Genomic DNA, 19,021 nt, shown 5'->3' with positions numbered 1-19,021 from the left:
GTTAAGCCAGATGAAATATATAAAGCAATTTACACATAAGATTAGAAGGCTGATTTTGGTATTACTGCATAGGTTTAGTATTATTGCATAGGTTCCAAATTTATTACAAAACTACCCTTTTTAATTTTAGATTTGCAGTTGCCTCATCCTATCTGCCATCTCAATAGCGGAAGCACCACCTTGTGGCAAAAGTTAAGAGCTTCCGAATTACAGAAGTCAAGACAGGTTACCCAGAGCAGAGAACACTCGAGCTTCCAGACACTAGTGATACTCTCTTTCCTAACCTGTATAGAGAAGTCATGAAGGCTCCCTTTATAATTATTTGTTAAATAAACTACATGACTTTTCTGATATTGTATTTTGCAATTTTAAAAGTTTAGGGAAAAAAAGTTTTTTTATACATGCACCTGAATTAAGTCATATGCCTAAATGCGTGAATTCTCTAAGCACCAGTTATGCTTCCTAGAACTACAATGCAGCCATAACCTTGTAAATGCACTACTGTGTTTTTATGATAGCAAACAAAACAGAAAGAGATATTAATATATTCTTTGGTAAATGATGGAAGGATTTTTTTTCCTCAGAATGTTTTCATCACTACTCTTTCTCAGCCTCCAAGAACAACTGCAGGTACCCTGAAATCATCTGGAATCACCCCTACACTTCTATACTAACATGTCTGAAACTGAATAACTATGCAATAATATTCAATCACCAAGGGTTTTCTTTCATGTTTTATTTACCATATCTCCAGGAAGTGACACACACTAACTAGTTACAAAATGACTTGAATTAATTGAAGGGAATTTCACCTAACTGCTGTAGAATCACTTTTCCTGGGAGCTAACCACATCACATTTAGTACTTCTTTCATACTGTAGAGCAATTTTTAGAAAGGGAGAAAGCCTTGCTCTTTTTGCTCAGGGATCGGTCAGGATCCTTTAGGGCCATCTCCCTCACTAGGACCCTCACCTGTCAGGGGGAGCGCTTCATGGCCCAGAGGCTGCCCGCCAAACTGGTTTCCAATCCACCATGGAAAGTAGCGCTCACTCCTGATTTTCACCTCTGCTTCATTCAAACACTGGGAATATTAAAGATGTGGACAGATGTGCCTGAGAATATTTCATAGGACAATGCCTTCCCCTGAGTTAATACGACCTGCTAAAATAATCCTTATGCTCAAGTTAGGTATAGAAAAATTTTTTAAAGAAACTCAGAATGTTACATCACAATTATGGACTTAGGCCATTTCATAGAGCTATAATATAAAGGTGGCCTATGCTAATGTTGTTTTATAATTTGACATGTTCCAGGTATGACTATGCCAATAACCATGAATACTGCATAGTCAAGTGTTTGTTTCTACTTATGAAGAAGTTGTTAGGCTGTTGTACTGCCAAGATCTATAACTCTGATAGGAGCCTTTCAATATAGCTGCCTCCTAGGTGAAAAGAAGGAATACCCTCAGGGGTCCTTTAACAGAGTCTTACAAGGGAGAATAGAATTATTGAACTTAAATCTATAGAGGCCAAATTCTTATGTCCCCCTGAATTCAAGTAAGAAAATATAAACTTAACATGAGCTGCTTCACTAAGATTTCTGGAATTGTACATGCCTAATGTTAAGACAAAATGTTATTAATTAGAAATACTGGCATTGATAGTCCACAGAAGTAATGTTTACGTATGTTAATAGGACCAGAAGGTTAAACTGACCACTCTTTCTAAAAAAGTTCTTCAATATCTCTAAGAAAAATACATTCCTTTTCCCCCTAGAAATAGATGAGAGATACAGAAAGAGAGAGAACCATGACTGATAACAGAGAGTAATGGAGAGAATTATTACCTCAATGGGAACATAATGTTAACCAAAATGAAAAACTCAATAATTCTGAGTTTGTTCTATTTTTTAATACAAACTTATATCTAATTATTCAAAGGATAAGGTACATCTTAACCATTCAAAGTCGCTGTGGCTAATACTATCATAAGCATTAGAAAGAGAACACACATTCAGTAACAGTAGTGTGTTTAGGCACAGTTTCGCATAGATTGTTTCACCTTCATGAAATCAAGAATCTCTAGAAATTATTAAAATTATAAGATTTTAATTATAAAATTATAAGAGGTTAAATTTTACAAGCTCTTTTTCTCAACTTTGGCTAAATGTAACCACATTAAAATGCCAACATAGTCTTTGATTGTGAAGCAGAAAGGTGTAATGGTATATTTATTCTAATTCTTTCATAACAAGAATGATATTCAAGCACAGAGCTGACTAAGACATACACTAATATATATCAGGAAAATAACAGCCTAAATTTTATACAGCGTCCCCATGAAAGTTAACAACCAGATAAAAAAATAAGGAAAGCCAATGCTATTTTACATGTCCTTGAGCTGGGAAGTTTCTCAAGTAATGGTACCATGTTCAGGAAATGATACTCAAACAGAGAAATTCTTATACATTAGTTTCTGTGTTAAGTCAGTCTCTTTCAAATTCTTCAGTTAACAAAAATACTTTAAAAATCTTCAACTGTAAACTCTTAGCTTGTAACATTTTGACTTTTCCTGAAATCTTGAAAATTTCAAAGTGCCATTAAATATATTATCTTCTGTTTCTTCTTACAGAACTAGTGTTCATAAAAGGATCATCATCATCGTCCTGAAATGATATACAAATGTTATGTTAATAATCATTCTACACTTCACTCAGATAAAAACAGAAGTTCCTATGGTCAAAACAATACCCAAAACAAAGAGTAATTTTCCCCCTTCACATGAGGTAGACTTTCATTTTTTAATTTCCTTTCCTATATGGATAATTTGTCAATTTATGTTTTTTCTTCCTCCCTTCCTTATTAGTAGCTATTTCACTGTTGAAATACATTTAAATTCTTAGCAAGCATTAATAAAAACTTATCTGGGGTGACCAGATGGCTCAGTTGGTTAGAGCGTGAGCTCTTAACAAAGGGATTGCTGGTTTGATTCCCACTTGGGATGGTGGGCTGCTCCCCCTGCAACTAAAGATTGAAAACAGCAACTGGACTTGGAGCTGAGCTGCGCCCTCCACAACTAGATTGAAGGACAACGACTTGGACCTGATGGGCCCTGAACACACTATTCCCCAATATTCCCCAATAAAAAATAAAATAAAATAAAAACTTATCCTGATAGATATCTGTGTGTATATACCTACAATATTGACCAAATATATTTCTCTCAACTATTAACCTTAAATAAAGGTATGGGCAAACCAGAAAAATAAATACTCTTCACATCATTTCTATTTGGTTTTTGAATAGGTTTTTTTCGTTTATGTTTTATTCCTGAAGTATCTGATGTTCTAAAAACTCACAGCCAGAAAAATAATGAAGCCAGATGACCTAACTCAGAAATAGCTGTAATTCTTATTTTTCATCACTCATTTAGTGCTAGAAATAAATTGCTACTCTCAGACTGATGCAAAAAAAAACTTAGCAAAGTAATCTTTCAAATATTTTTTTGGGAAAAAGAAATAGATAGAATATTTCAGTTTCAAAGAGTTCCCATGCTGCTGGGCTGTAGATTATATGCATCATAAGAGAAGACAGGAATATCAGAAATTAACTAAGAATTTAATTAAAGAGAATGAAAACTAATGAGCCGCAGAGAAGTCCAAGTTACATAATTTGACAAGGATAACATTAAGTTGATTCTTTTGTATTCTACAACTAAATATTCAGAAGAAAAAGCAAATCTGTAAATTTTTGATTTGTTTCTTCTAAGACATTAATAAAAAGGAATAATTACTTGGTGTTAGGCTTCATTGGTGGTATTAACATATTCAAATGTTAGCTAAGTTAGCTATCTCTGCTGAGAAATGAAGGCCTTAAGAAATAAAAATTCACTTTCATTTATTGATTCATTTTCTGCTACTACTATTAATAAAACTGAGATAAATTCAAATTGAAGGTTCGTAGAGTATCTGTTAATAGTTCTTTGCAGTAAACATAAACTATATAAATTTTAAACTCTAACATATAACCAACCACTTTCAAAGTTTAGATGCTTTGAAATTATCAACCAGTCAACAATCTCTCACTTTCCTCCTGGAGGAAACATGTTAGTATTTAACTGGTAGATGAGCTCATGCTGCCATTTTTTTCTCTACAGCCTGAGTTCTGGTGAGTTTTCTCCTCAAGCTGTTTCAAAACCACAGTTGGGATACAGGGAACATGACAGCAACAGTTGAAGCTCAAAATAAAATGGGTAAGTCACATGCAGAGATGAAACTGGAGGACGTTATGCTCAAATAAGTCACTCACAAAAACACAAACACTATATGATAACACATTCGTAGAGACAGAAAGTAGAATGCTGGTTGCCAGGGGCTGGGGGGAAGGAGAAAGCAGGACTGGTTGTTGTTCAATGGGCAGAGATTTTCAGTTTTGGAAGGTGAAAAAGTTCTGTAGCTCTGTGCACAACAATAGGAATATACTAAACACTAGTGAGCTGTACACTTAAAAATGGTTACAGTGGTCGAGCTTTATGTTCAGTATTTTTACCACAATTAGAAATGTTTAAAAATAAAAATAAATAAATGAAAGGGGTGACAGGCTTAAGAGAAACGTCTTCCAACAATTCAACAAAAACTAGAAAAGGCTCCTCAAATGGCAGCCGTGGAGGAAAAGGAAAGGTCTTCTCAGTTAAGTTAGAGATTTTATAGTTTTCTAATCCAGACAGTCTCGAACACATCCCGCCATATGGCATTTCAGTCAAAATCTGAACACCCCTATGACAAGCAAATCATCACCATGGACCATCTTACATATGAAATGTGTGAAGCATACAGTAAGTAACGTTAAAAGCTTTTAGGATATCATCACAAACATTTCTCCAAATATAAAGGACAGAAGCCTAAACAGCTAGGCTTCTGATCCTACTGTTAACTGGGCAAGTTAAATAAGACTTGAGTGAATATCGTATTTTAAAAATCTGCAGGCCTTTTACATCTGAGGTATTTACACTGATGAGCACTCAACGGATACTGCTTATTGACTCAACATTAGGTTAGCTATAGTGCAAAGGAAGGGCATCAATGACAACATGTTTAAAAATAATTTCCGGCAAATAGCTTAGCAGTTCCTATTTAAATTTTATAGAGTGAAAAATTAAGATTTAACAATAGTACTTTATTACCTCATCTGATTCAAAATTGACCCCTTTAGCTATTTGGCTCTGGGACATGGATTTGCTCGATGATGATGTGTTCAACCACCTGAAGCAAAAACAAGGAAAAAAACAAAGAAAATGAACCAGAGAATTCAGCAAAGGTGGCTTTCATTCTAGTAGTAGCTATGTATAAAAATAACTAAAACATTCCCTTCAACCTATAATAGAAGCAGTAAAAACTTAATAGTGAGGAAAAAGACTCTGAAGCCAGGGTCTGAATTCCAGTTTTGCTATTTACTAGCTATGTGGCTTTAGGTTAAGTTACTTAGCCTCTCTGTGCCTCAATTTTCTCTACTGTAAAATGAGGATAAGAATAGTTTTTTAAAGATTAAATGTGTTAATATATGTCAACACCATGTTTTCCCGAAAATAAGACCTAGTTGTACAATCAGCTCTAATGCGTCTTTTGGAGCACAAATTAATATAAGACCGGGTCTTATATTATAGTAAAATAAGACTGTGTCTTATATTAATTTGTGCTCCAAAAGACGCATTAGAGCTGATTGTCCGGCTAGGTCTTATTTTCGGGGAAACAGGGTATCACTCCTGTTCTATTTCCCTAGCCTGCTATTTAATTTATTTAATAAGCATGTGTATAGCTTATGTGCCAGGCCCTGTACTTAGCACTTTACAAATTTTAACTCATTTAAACCTCATAACAACCCTTTGAGGTAAATATTATTTTTATTTTACAATGAGGGACACTGAGGCACACAGAAGTCAAAAAACTTACATAAGGACTACACCTAGTAAGTGGCAAAGCTTAAACAGTTTATATTATGAGTGAAATAACCATACAAACCATGCCATTATTAAATAATTCTTCAAAACTAGCCTAAATTGTATTATTCAGTTGCTGCCATCAGAAACACAAATCTGCCAAACTGATTTCAGATTTCTTGCCAAGATGTTAATTTCTAAATTGCCTCTCATCATTTAAATAAGTCTTATTGCCTGCACAGTGGTCTGAGAGCTTAATCTATTATGTTAAGAAGCAACAGCAGAGACAAGTTCTGGAGCAGCAGGCTGCCTGGCTGTGTGGCTAGTCGGGTGACCTCAGGTAAGTTACTTAGCCCACCCTCCGCACTGTCTTCAAAGGTAAGATGGGGATAATGACGGTATATACCACATTTAACGCCTGGGGTAGTTGTGAGCCCCAAACAAGCTAATTCATATGTAGAGGCTCAGAATAGTACCTGACACATAGGAGTGCTACACAATTCAGTTATTATTACCTCATGAGTAAATAAGAAGTCAACAGACATTTATTCTACTGAAAAGTAGACAACCCAAAATGCTAACAAAATCAAGATATATTTAAGGGTATTAAAGAAAAAATATGTCAAATATACCAAAATAGTATTTTCATTAGTTCAAAAAATGAAAACTAAGGACCCCATACAAGCTGAATCTCTACGGTCCTCTCAACTATCGATCCTCTATTGAAAAAACAACCCCAAAAGCTAGAACTATTTTTGGTGTGTTTTTTTTTTGCTTTAAAAAATTTACAAAGACAAGAACGACCAAACAAGTATTTAGAAAGGGACTCTTCCTTCAATGGACTGAGATATCCTGATAGTCTTCCAATAAATATCTTTTTCCCTAAGGAAACTTGAGTTAGGTTTCTGTCAGCTGGAAGCAAAGCAGTCCTGTTCAATACATGTAACTCAAGCTCGAGAAATTCAAGTAAATCTTCATATGCGCTAATTACCTCAATTATCCTCAACTATCTACCACAGATACACAGACTGACCTGTATCTGAGCCCATCTTGGTAATTTTCACTCCTACAAAGGCCAGCGTTGGCTTCAGCAACTCTATAGTGTCCTGGGTTTTTCTCCTGTCTTTCTTGTTGTCTTTTCTGCTTTACCTAAGCTCTAATGGTTGAAACCCCAGGATCAGAACATAGCCCTCTTTTCTTTCTACTGCTCTTTCAAGGTGATCGATCCACTCCAATGGCTTTCGGTATCAGTTATATGCTATTGAGACAAAAATTTAGGTTATCAGTCAAACCTCTTAACTGAGCTCTGGACTCAAATAAACTGAGCTCTGGACTCAATCACCTAAAACTTCCCTTCATGTAAACTTCACAGGCATCTCAAACATTCCACAACTAAAGCAGAACTTTTGATTATCTATCACCCCCTACAAACATCTGTTTCTCTTCTTTGATGTCTTTCTCAATGTATGGTACCCTCTAAGTGCTCAAGCAGGAAACGTGGAAATCAACGATGGTTCCTCATTCTCCCTCACTCCAAATACTTAATCCAGCTCTCTCCAATACGTGAGGATACATGGCTGTCTGCAAACCAGGAAGTGGGCCCTCAGCAGACATCGAATCTGTCGGCACCCTGATATTGGACTTCCCAGGGACCCGAACTGTGAGAAATAAATTTCTGTGGTTTAAACCCCCCAGTCCCTGGTATCTAGGTATAGTACACCAAGTAAGACAGGATGTCAGCAGGGGCCACAGTCATCTCAAAGCTTGACTGGGGCTGCAGTATCTCATTTCAACATGGCTGTCGGCAGGAATCCTCAGTTTCTCACCACATGGGCCAGTCCGTGATTGTAAGGCCCGGGCAAGGAAAATACAAAATGATCCTAGAACATCTTTTAGCACCGCAAAGTAAGGAAGTACTCAAAAACTTTTTTTTTTTTAAACGAGGGCATGTCAAAAGAACCCAAGACTCAATCTGAAAAGGTTCCTGGTGACCAAAGTTAATGTAATTTGGAAAGCAAAATGACACTCATATTGAATTATCATCCACAGAATAAATACCCTTGAGTCCATGCTTATATAAATAAATAAATAAATAAATAAATAAATAAATAAATAAATGAGAGCGAGAAAAAGGATACTTAATCCATCCCCAATTTCTGTCACGTCTACCTGAAAATCTATCTTGAAACTGTCTATTCTCTCCCTTTCCGCTGCTACCACTCCAGTGCAAGCCTCCATCATCTCTCTCACCTGGAATACCTACCTTTCAGGTCAGCCCACTCCACTCCTGCCCTCCTGCACCACAGGGATCCTTATAAATGTAAATCAGATGGTACCACTACTCTCTCAAAATCCTTCCCTGGCTTCCCTCGCATTTATAATAAAGTCCAAATTCCTTACCCTGCTCATGTGTTCCTGCTTCATGATGTTCTCCTGCCTTTCTTTTCTATTTTCATCTCTAACCACCTCCTTTCCCGCCACGTTTTAGTTACTGGCTCCTAAATTGCAGTAAGCTTGTCTCTTCTTCAAGAGACTTTGCATGTGCTTTTCCCTGATTTTCGCAAGGCCAACTCTGTCTTAGTAAAATTTCAGCTTAAATGTGACCTCCTCAGGGGCCGTCTCTGATCACGCTTTCAAAGCAGGAATCTGTGGCCTGTGACTTTACTCTTTGTTGCCGCACCCTGATGATTTCCTTCAAGCATTCTGACACATATGTTGATTATCAGCTCAAATGTTACCTACCTTCCTTGTAAAACTTTCAATAATCTATCCTAGGAAGGCACTGGCACTTCCCTTAGATTTCACTAATTTTGAATAAAACATTTATCTTGGTGGACTTTAGTGCTTTGATTAGGATACCACTAAAGTGTCACTTTCTGGAAGGAAGGAGACATTTCTTTTATATTTCTATCCCCAGCACCTAGCATAATGTTTACCTGCGGACCTCTACTTACCAATTTTTCCAACATAGACCCTTAATTCACATAAAGCATATATTCTCAGTGGGGTCAATATCACACCCATGGAATGAAAACCAGGGGATGGGGTGGGTGAAAACTCTTAGATATTACAATTGTTTTTGGCCCCCCCAAGCTTGATCCTACCCAACAAAATTTCATTCTTTAGTATTTAATTTCCAAATTAAATTTAAGTCATGTTAATTTAAATCAAATTTTATTTGTATCCTTAGGTAATGAAAAAAGGTTGAAATCACGTAAAAAGGTTTGAGAAACACTGAGCCAGAGCTTGTCCCTCAATCTCCCCCTTATTTCTGTAACTCCTGCTCATGTCATTAATCTCGGCTGTCACTGTCCAGCCCACTAATCCAACTAATTTCTATCTTTAAAATCTCAGGTACATTTTACTCCTGGGGTAAAAGCTTTGTCTTCTATGAGAGCCCACATTTCTTGCTCCTTTTTCTGAGGGCCTACAAGCACTCATACTTAGTTTGTATCACAAAAATTTCACACATAATTATGTACTGATTCAATCATCCCTTAATGGATTGAAATGTGTTCAACTCTCTTTTCCACTATAATTTACATTGCCTGAAGATAGTAACCATATGTAAATATTTGTCATGTTCCCCATCAGACCTAATATAATGCTCACACAGAAAATAAGTATTAAAAAAAAGCTGTCGATTATTTTCTTAAGAAGAAATTTTCATTAACTGAGCTTTAGTTAAGCAGTATTCCTAAAATGTTAACACACAGAAGAAAATGATTAATAGTGAATTAAGTCACTGTGTTAACACACAGGAGAAAATGATTAACAGTGAATTAAGTCAAGACTTATGGTAATAAGCAAAACCCAAAGAGGACAGAAAAAAACAGTATTCCTAAAATGTTAACACATAGAAGAAAATGATTAATAGTGAATTAAGTCAAGACTTACGGTAATAAGCAAAACCCAAAGAGGACAGAAAAAACATGGAAGTACTTTGAAGGCAGAGAAAGTCAATGTGATTCGCTTTTTAATGTTTAGCAATAGCACCCTGTATAATCTAGTATATAAAAATGAGTATAAACAGAAGCTGAAATCAAGTATTAGCACAATACAAAACTATTTTGTTAATTGGAGAGAATACAGTACTCTCCATCAAGAAAACCATTGGGTAATAAAGACAAAAGGGAATGAATTACATGTTATTTAAATTTTCAATGAAAATACTTGTAATTAATTCTTTATCGATTCTATGAAATAGTCCTTGGTCTGCTTTTCACTTCTCTACATACTTGACTAGTTGAAAATAAATCTGTTAAACATCTATGGCGTAGAAATACATATAAGTAGAATTCAGGATAATTTTTAATTTTTTCAGATGTTTCTTTTTGCAGGAAGTCACTGCACCTACCTTTGATCTGTTTTTGAAGTGGTAGGAAAAATGTCTTCTTCCATATCTGACTCATCCACCTCAATCACCTAAGGGGGGAAAAAACAAAGCAGCAAATAATTTTTGTGGCAATAGAACATTTACATAAAAATGAATTCGATAACTGAATCTCAGATTTTTTTTTTAATATAAAAAAAAGTCAAAAGTGGAGGCAGAAACCATGCAAACAACAATTATTAAAACTAAAGCTCAGCCTGGCATCCCTCTAATGTCACCAGTCCTCTTTCACACATACTCGTCGTATTCTATACAACACGTGCGACCTCATTTCTCTCCTGGCCACCATGGCAGCCTGGGTACCTAAAAGAACGTGCAGTTCGCTTGGTGAATGACTTGCAGGGGGCTGTGTGCAGATAGTGCCCTGTGATTTTCTTGGGTTCTAATGAGGAGTTAGATCATCAGTGTCCCATTTCCAATTTTAAATGAGGTCTAAGACTGTGTTGCAAGTGCTGGGTATCTATCTTTCTCTTCCATTTATTGCTGTTAAACGCCATTTGTTGGTTTTAAACCCCACCATAGATATTTGTGATTCTTGATTCTAACATCAAAAATGCTACCTATTCCTCTACATTTTGTGTTATCTTGACACTTAATACTCACATTTTCTAAGTCTTCATCTAACTGATAAAGCCAAGGATAAAATACTGAAAAAAACAGCACCTGAGCCCTCCCTGTCTAGGCTGACACTGAACTATTTATTAATCAAAAGTCATTAAATGAAGAAGTTGCTGTACAAGCTGCTATGAATCTAGCCAATATTCCTAAATTTTGTCCATAAAACTATCAGAAGATTGTCTGTCACATGTGCCTTGACGGAATCAAATGCATTCAACACTCCCCTAATCTACCACTGTGTATCCTCAACCAAAAAAAGAAAAAAATTTAGTTTGGCATGATCTGTTCTTTTTGAACTTACGTTCTTGCCTGATGATAGAAAAATCTATCAGGGAAGCTACCTTGCAAACATGATGATAATTTTGTTTTCAGATATGATGATTTTGAAGCATTAGCAGGCAACAGTTGATTAGAAATAATGAAATGGAGCTCAGGATAAACACTAGCACATGTAAGTGAATAATAGGAAGAAGAGAAAAAAGATTAAATTAAGAGAGACAAAACAAGAAGATTAGAATCAGGATAGAAAAGAAGTTCTCTCGAAAAGGGGGTGGTAAATTGTATCCCATACTTGAGACAGTAAGAAGAACAAAAATTGAGAAAAGGCTGCTAGGGCAGTGTGATATACAACAATGATTCTATACATTGAATCGTTCCATCCCAGAAACATTTGGAAATGACTGGCGACATTTTTGATTGTCAGAACCAGGGTGGTACTACTGGTATCTAGTAGTTAGAGGCCAAGATGTCGTTAAACATCTTACAATGCATGGGACAGTCCCTCACAACAAAGACTTATGTGGTCTAAAATGTAACAGTGCTGCTGCTAAGAAACCTTCATACAGAGGGAAGAGAACTGGCTCGGGAGTTAAGACACATGGGTTCTGAAGGTGAGGTAACAGGAGAAGTCAAGTCCATATCGGACTCTTCTTGGAATCCAAAGGAAGAGCAGAAGGCCTGTGTTATATCTAGAGCTGAACATAGATGTCCTTAGATTCCAACCTTTTAGTTCTTGATACAGCTTCAGCCATTAAGATACAAACTAGAGTATTATGAGAATATACACAACAAAAGGAAGCCAGGCATACATAAACACTTTGTATGTACTGAACTCCCATCTTCGATATTAGTATTCCACGCATGGGCCCTTTTGGTTCAACACTGTTATCCTTAAAAATAGTACCAGGTCCACACATTTATGGATTTCTAATCATGTGATCCTTATTTTAAAAAAAGAAAAAAAAAATGCTAGAAGCCCTGTCTAGGTATTAGTCAACTTCTCCCCAGCTTTCATGTTCTATATTTTTTCTTCCTCTGTTTAATTTTAGATCAAAGAATAGACGATTCATAATGCAGAAAACATAAATTATTAAAACACAACTATAAAACTTTTTTCCTTACCTCTGAATAATTCTTCGTGGCAACATTTTGGGAGGGCTGCTGTCTTGCAGATTTAAAGGCTATAATGAAAAAGATAAAATATTCATTATGTCGTTCTTAAAATAACTTAGAAAAATTTGCACATTTCTTTAGCTGAAGATTTTCTAAGTTCTATCTGCTAAAACCCAAGATGACTAATTATAAAACCATTTACATTTTTTAAAATCTGAAGGGAGATACAATTATATGTTCAAATATATCAATGCCCAGCTGCCAGTTTCATATGATTTCTTGGCTTACTCAAATATAGTTAACAAACTGTGTTCACAAACCTATCTACACGAAAAATATTTTATAGAAAAATACCTGAAGGATAAAATCTGATCATCTAATGGATTGAACTCTAAATACATTGAAGGTAATAATGTCTTCCTTCTCTTATAGCTGGCAACACTCTTCCCTATGGCTATGTTAGGTGACATATGTTTCCAATAAGGGCTTTCTTATTCTCCCCTATTTTGTTAACCATGTTCAGTACCTAAGAAGTAGTCTAGAGGCTAATTCTAAAAAACAGCTACCTTGTATTCCATGATAAAACTTTCTTCTGAATGCTTACTTTTTAATTTTATAAACTTGATTAGAAACGTGAAGTTTAACCATTTATTTTTTTCCATTTATTTTAACCATTTATTTTTTCCGAGCCCAAAACTGTGGAATTATGATTTTCTTTATAATAATACACATTTGGTCTTTGGCTCTATTTCCGAAGCAGAGCTCCTGAAACCCTCTGAATTTCCTAAGTGATAAGGGCCCTAAAGGTGTCTTTTGTTATGTTAATGTCGTGACTTGAGCCCTGTGCTTTAACCAACTGAGCTAACTGGCCCTCCCTTAATGTCTGACTTTAGGATTATACCTGAAATTGGAGGCTGGTTGGCAGGGAAATAGCCCCACTCCTTGATTTCTGGAGAGGGGAGACGAGCTGGAGGTTAAATCAATCACCAATGTAAACAAACAAACTAAACAGAAACAGACTCATAGATACAGAAAACAAACTGAGGGTTGCCAGACAGGAGGGGCTTTGGGGGCTGGGTGAAAAAGGGCAAGAGATTAAGAAGTACAAATTGGTAGTTACAAAGTTGTCACGGGGATGTAAAGTAAAGCATAGGGAAGGAATATAGTCAATATCTATGTATTGTGCCAGGTGGGTACTAGTCTTAACGGGGATCACTTCGTAAATTATATAAATGTCTAACCACTGTGCTGTACACCTGAAACTAATAAAATATTGAATGTCAACTGTAATTGAAAAAAAATACCAAAATCCTCTCAAACCAATCACTAATGGCCAATGATTCAGTCAATCGTGCCTATGTAATGAAGCCTCCATAAAAACCCAAAAGGAAGGGGTTTGGAGAACTGCCACATGAAGGATCAGAACACTTCCACAAGCCACTGAGCCAAGCCCCAAACTCTGGGGACACAAGCTCCTTCCCTCTGTATCTTTTCATCTGGCTGTTGATTTATATCCTCTAACAGCCCTTGTAATAAACCAGTAATCTAGTGAGTAAACTAGTTTCCTGAGTTCTGTGAGCTGCTCTAGGAAACGTGTCAACTCAAGGAGGTGGTCATGGAAACTTCTCATTCATAGCCAGTTGATCAAAAGCACAGGTACCTGGGTTCAGTTTGGCATCTGACGTGAAAGGGAGCAGTCTTGTGGAAATGAGCCTTAACCTGAGGAATCTGACGCTCTCTCTCACTAAATATTGTCAGAATTCAGTTGAATTGCAGGACTCCCAGGTGGTGTTCCCATGCTTGGTGGTGTAGGAAACTCCCCTCCTCCTCCCCCCACACATATTGGAATTGGGTTTAGAATATTAAAAACCTAGAATAAATTTCAAACAACCAAATAAAGGTTTATTTTCTCCTAAGCCTTACCAGTTTCCTAGTAATATAAAAAATGCCCCCGCAGCCCACCCCCTCCCATACACACACACAACCTCCAAATCAAACAACTGGGCAAGAGGAGAAAACAAAAGACACAGGACTTGAAAAGATAAATGAAATGCTCAAAGAATCCCACAAAGTCCAAAATCCTCCTAGTCAGAAAACTGAGTAATCTTTCTCCCTAACCTAAATTTACAATTTGCTCATTTTTCTTTTTCCAGGTTCTATCCCCAATTTGTGATGTCTACCTGAGAGCAGAGACAAAGGGCAAAGCAGAGTTCTTATCCACTCTACTCAATTAGTGGCTTCACATCCTACTCAAAAGGTTGGACAGGGCAACTGGGTACAAAGCCAGTCATCATGATTCTTTCAAAGACTATTTCTGCTCAATATTTATTCACTAATTGACTCCTCAAGCTCTCAGGTCCTTGAAAGCAAGAGCCCTCCTTTCTTTTTATCTCCTGTGGATAGCAAAAGATGAATAAATGTTTGTGAGATATTGTTATCAAAATAAGCACTGCGTTTTGTTAGGAAGGCATCACAGTGGGTGGTTAAGAATTCTAGTCCTTATGCATTTTTTTCTAGTGTACACGGAACATTCTCAAGGATAGACCATATATTGGGGCATAAAACTAGCCTCAGCAAATTTAAGAAGACTGAAATCATACCAAGCATATTCTCTGATCACAAGGCTTTGAAATTGGATATCAACTGCAAAAAGAAAGCAGGAAAAACTACAAATACATGGAGATTAAACAACATACTTTTAAAGAACGACCGGGTCAAAGAAGAAATTAGAGATCAAGGATACATAGAAAAAAATGAGAATGAAAATACATCCTACCAAAATTTTTGGGATGCAGCAAAAGCAGTTTTAAGAGGGAAATTTATATCATTACAAGCCTATCTCAAAAAACAAGAAAAATCCCAACTAAATAACCTCACATTACACCTTAAAGAACTAGAAAAAGAACAAATGAAACCCACGGTCAACAGAAGAAAGGAAATAATAAAAATTAGAGCAGAACTGAATGAAATAGAGAACAGAAAGACAATAGAAAAAATTGATGTGACAAAGAGCTGGTTCTTTGAAAAGATTAACAAAATTGACAAACCCTTGGCTAGACTCTCTAAGATAAAAAGAGAGAAGACACTAATTAACAAAATCAGAAACGAAAAAGGGGAAGTTGTCATGGACACCACAGAAATACAAAGGATCATCCAAGAATACTATGAAAGACTATATGCCACCAAATTCAATAACCTAGAAGAAATGGACAAGTTCTTAGAAACATATAGCCTTCCAAGGCTGAACCATGAAGAACTGGAAAATCTAAACAGACCGATCACCAGTAACGAAATTGAATCAGTCATCCAAAACCTTCCCCAAAGCAAAAGTCCGGGGCCAGATGGCTTCACTAGTGAATTCTACCAAACCTTCAAAGAAGATCTAATAACAATCCTGCTCAAACTCTTCCAAAAAACTGAAGAAGAGACAATATTCCCTAACTCATTTTATGAGGCCAACATTAACCTGATACCAAAACCTGGTAAGAATAACACAAAAAAAGAAAACTACAGACCAATATCTCTCATGAATACAGATGCAAAAATCCTACACAAAATTCTAGCAAATCGAATGCAGTAATACATTAAAAAGATTATTCATCACAACCAAATGGGGTTTATCCCAGGGGCACAAGGATGGTTCAACATCTGCAAATCCATCAATGTGATACATCACAGAAACAAAATAAAGGACAAAAATCATATGATTATATCAATTGACGCAGAAAAAGCATTTGACAAGATACAACATCCATTTATGATTAAAACATTTAATAAAATAGGTATAGAAGGAAAATACCTTAACATAATAAAGGCCATATATGACAAACCCTCAGCTAATCTCATAATTAATGGTGAAAAACTGAAGCCCTCTGTTCTACATTCAGGAACACGACAGGGCTGTCCCCTATCACCTCTGCTTTTCAACATAGTGTTGGAAGTCCTTGCCAGAGCAATCAGGCAAGAGAAAGAAATAAAAGGCATCCAAATTGGGGATGAAGAAGTTAAATTATCACTCTTTGCAGATGACATGATGTTATACATAGAAAACCCTAAAGACCACCAAAAAGCTATTAGAAACAATCAACGAATACAGTAATGTGGCCGGCTACAAAATCAACATACAAAAGTCCATTGCATTGCTATATACTAACAATGAAATCTCAGAAAAACAAATTAAAAAAAAAACACAATTCCTTTTGCAATTGCAGCAACAAGAGTAAAATACCTAGAAATGAACTTAACCAAGGATGTGAAAGACCTACATGTTGAAAACTATAAGACATTTTTAAAAGAAACTGAAGAAGACACAAAGAAATGGAAAGACATTCTGTGCTCATGGGACTGGAAAAATCAACACAGTTAAAATGGCCATAGTACCCAAAGCAATATACAGATTCAATGCAATCCCCATCAAAATCCCAATGGCATTTTTTAAAGAAATAGAACAAAAGATCATCAGATTTGTTTGGAACCACAAAAGACCCCAAATAGCCAAAGCAATCTTAAGAAAAAAGAATAATGGAGGTATCACACTCCCTGACTTTAGCTTGTACTACAGGGCAACAATAATCAAAATAGCATGGTATTTGGCAGAAAAACAGACACACAGACCAATGGAATAGAATTGAGAACCCAGAAATAAAACCACATAAATATGGACAGATAATTTTTGACAAAGAAGCAAAAACATACAATGGAGCAAAGACAGCCTCTTCAATAAATGGTGCTGGCAGAATTGGAAAGCCACGTGAAAAAGAATGAAATTGGACTGCTCTCACCAGGTACCAAAATTTATTCAAAATGGATTAAAGACTTAAGCATAAGACCTGAAACAATAAACTGCATAGAAGAAAATATAGGTACTAAACTTATGGATCTTGGGTTCAAAGAGCATTTTATGAATTTGACTCCAAAGGCAAGGGAAGTAAAAGCTAAAATAAATGACTGGGACTATATCAAACTTAAAAGCTTCTGCACAGCAAAAGAAACCATCGACAAAATAAAGAGGCAACCAACTGAATGAAAGAAGATTTTTGCAAACAGTGCCTCCAATAAGGGGCTAATATCCAAAATATACAAGGAACTCATACGACTCAATAACAAAAAAACAAACAACCCAATTGAAAAATGGGCCGAGTACCTGAAGAGACATTTCTCCAAAGAGGACATACTGATGGCAAATAGACAAATGAAAAAATGCTCAACATCACTAATCATCAGAGAAATGCAAATAAAAACCACAATGAGCTATCATCTCACCCCACTTAGATGGCTATCATCAACAAGACAAATAGTAACAAGTGTTGGAGAGGCTGTGGAGAAAAAGGAACCCTCATACACTGTTGGTGGGAATGTAGATTGGTGCAGCCATTATGGAAGGCAGTGTGGAGGTTCCTCAAAAAATTCCGAATAGAATTACCACATGACCCAGCAATCCCTCTCCTAGGTATCCACCCAAAAAATCTGAAAACATTTATACATAAAGACAAGTGTGCTTTAATGTTCACTGCAGCTTTATTTACAGTGGCCAAGACATGGAAATAACCAAAATGTCCTTCGATAGATGAATAAATAAAGAAGTTGTGGTATATATACACAATGGAATACTATTTGGCGGTAAGAAAAGATGAAATAGGACCATTTGTGACAACATGGATGGATCTTGAGAGTATAATGCTAAGCGAAATAAGTCAGACAGAAAAAGCAGAGAACCATATGATTTCACTGATATGTGGTAAACAAAAAACAACAGAAGAACAAGACAAACAAATGAGAAACAAAAACTCATAGATACAGACAATAGTTTTGTGGTTACCAGAGGGTACGGGGGGTGGGGGGTGGGAGATGAGGGTAAGGGGGATCAAATATATGGTGATGGAAGGAGAACTGACTCTGGGTGGTGAACACACAATGTGATTTATAGATGATGTAATACAGAATTGTACACCTGAAATCTATGTAACTTTACTAACAATTGTCACCCCAATAAACTTTAATTTAAAAAAAAAAGAATTCTAGTGTTAGATTCAGACCCATTTTGACTGACCGGCTGGGCAATTATGGCCAAGTTCTTTGGCCTAAGTCTCAGTTTCCTCACCTGTAACATAGTGCTAGTAATGCTTCATGCCGAAATTTGTTGAAAGGATAAAAAGAGGTAGTTAACATAAATTGCTTTGGCAAATACACAATCAGTCATAGTAAGTATTCAAATAATGCAGCTAGTAATCCTAGCAGTAAATGTATTAGCGGCAGTGGTAGCCGTGCTGACAAACTAAATGCAAAGGCAGAGGCTTCAGAGGCACCTTTCATTTGTTTTAGTCACCACCCTCTGCAGATACACTTCAACAGGAAATTCTGGGCTGTCAACTTTTATTTACAACCACTGCTGGCTTTAAACACAATATCCACCTTTCCCAATAAAAGTCCAGTACAACAACAAATCTCTGTACTCCACGGAGCTTGTTATTAGAGAATTTGACCTTGATTTTTCTCTTCATCTCTACTTATAGCAGGGCTCTCGAAGTTATAGTTTTAAAGGTGCTTTTGTCCCAAACTTATGGTAACTATAGTTAATACCCCATGATTAGTTTTCAGAGACTTAACCATCAAATCTAACCTGCTAAAAATGGTTTACACAGATATATAAAAAGCCAATTTCATTTTTCAAAAAAAGGCCCAATGT

General features: G+C 36.2%; 1 protein-coding gene across 3 annotated transcripts in view; it reads right to left on the bottom strand.

Annotated features, from left to right (window-relative positions):
• Positions 1 to 2,469: 2,469 nt before the first annotated feature.
• Positions 2,470 to 19,021, bottom strand: part of MRE11 (MRE11 double strand break repair nuclease) — a 62,633-nt gene continuing 46,081 nt past the window's right edge. For all 3 annotated transcript variants that reach the window (XM_019737562.3, XM_019737559.3, XM_074335591.2), the window contains 4 exons: positions 12,346 to 12,404; positions 10,291 to 10,358; positions 5,181 to 5,259; positions 2,470 to 2,664 (listed from right to left, as the gene is read on the bottom strand). In XM_019737562.3, coding sequence (XP_019593121.2) covers positions 2,608 to 2,664; positions 5,181 to 5,259; positions 10,291 to 10,358; positions 12,346 to 12,404 — 263 coding nt within the window. In that variant the 3' untranslated portion in view covers positions 2,470 to 2,607. The remainder of the gene's footprint in view (positions 2,665 to 5,180; positions 5,260 to 10,290; positions 10,359 to 12,345; positions 12,405 to 19,021) is intronic.

Source organism: Rhinolophus sinicus, chromosome 14 (genome assembly GCF_057876585.1).
Source record: "Rhinolophus sinicus isolate RSI-liver-muscle chromosome 14, RSI-T2T, whole genome shotgun sequence".
Taxonomy (NCBI): Eukaryota; Metazoa; Chordata; class Mammalia; order Chiroptera; family Rhinolophidae; genus Rhinolophus; species Rhinolophus sinicus.
Note: the sequence above shows the minus strand (reverse complement) of the source record. Positions and strands in the feature narration are given on the sequence as shown.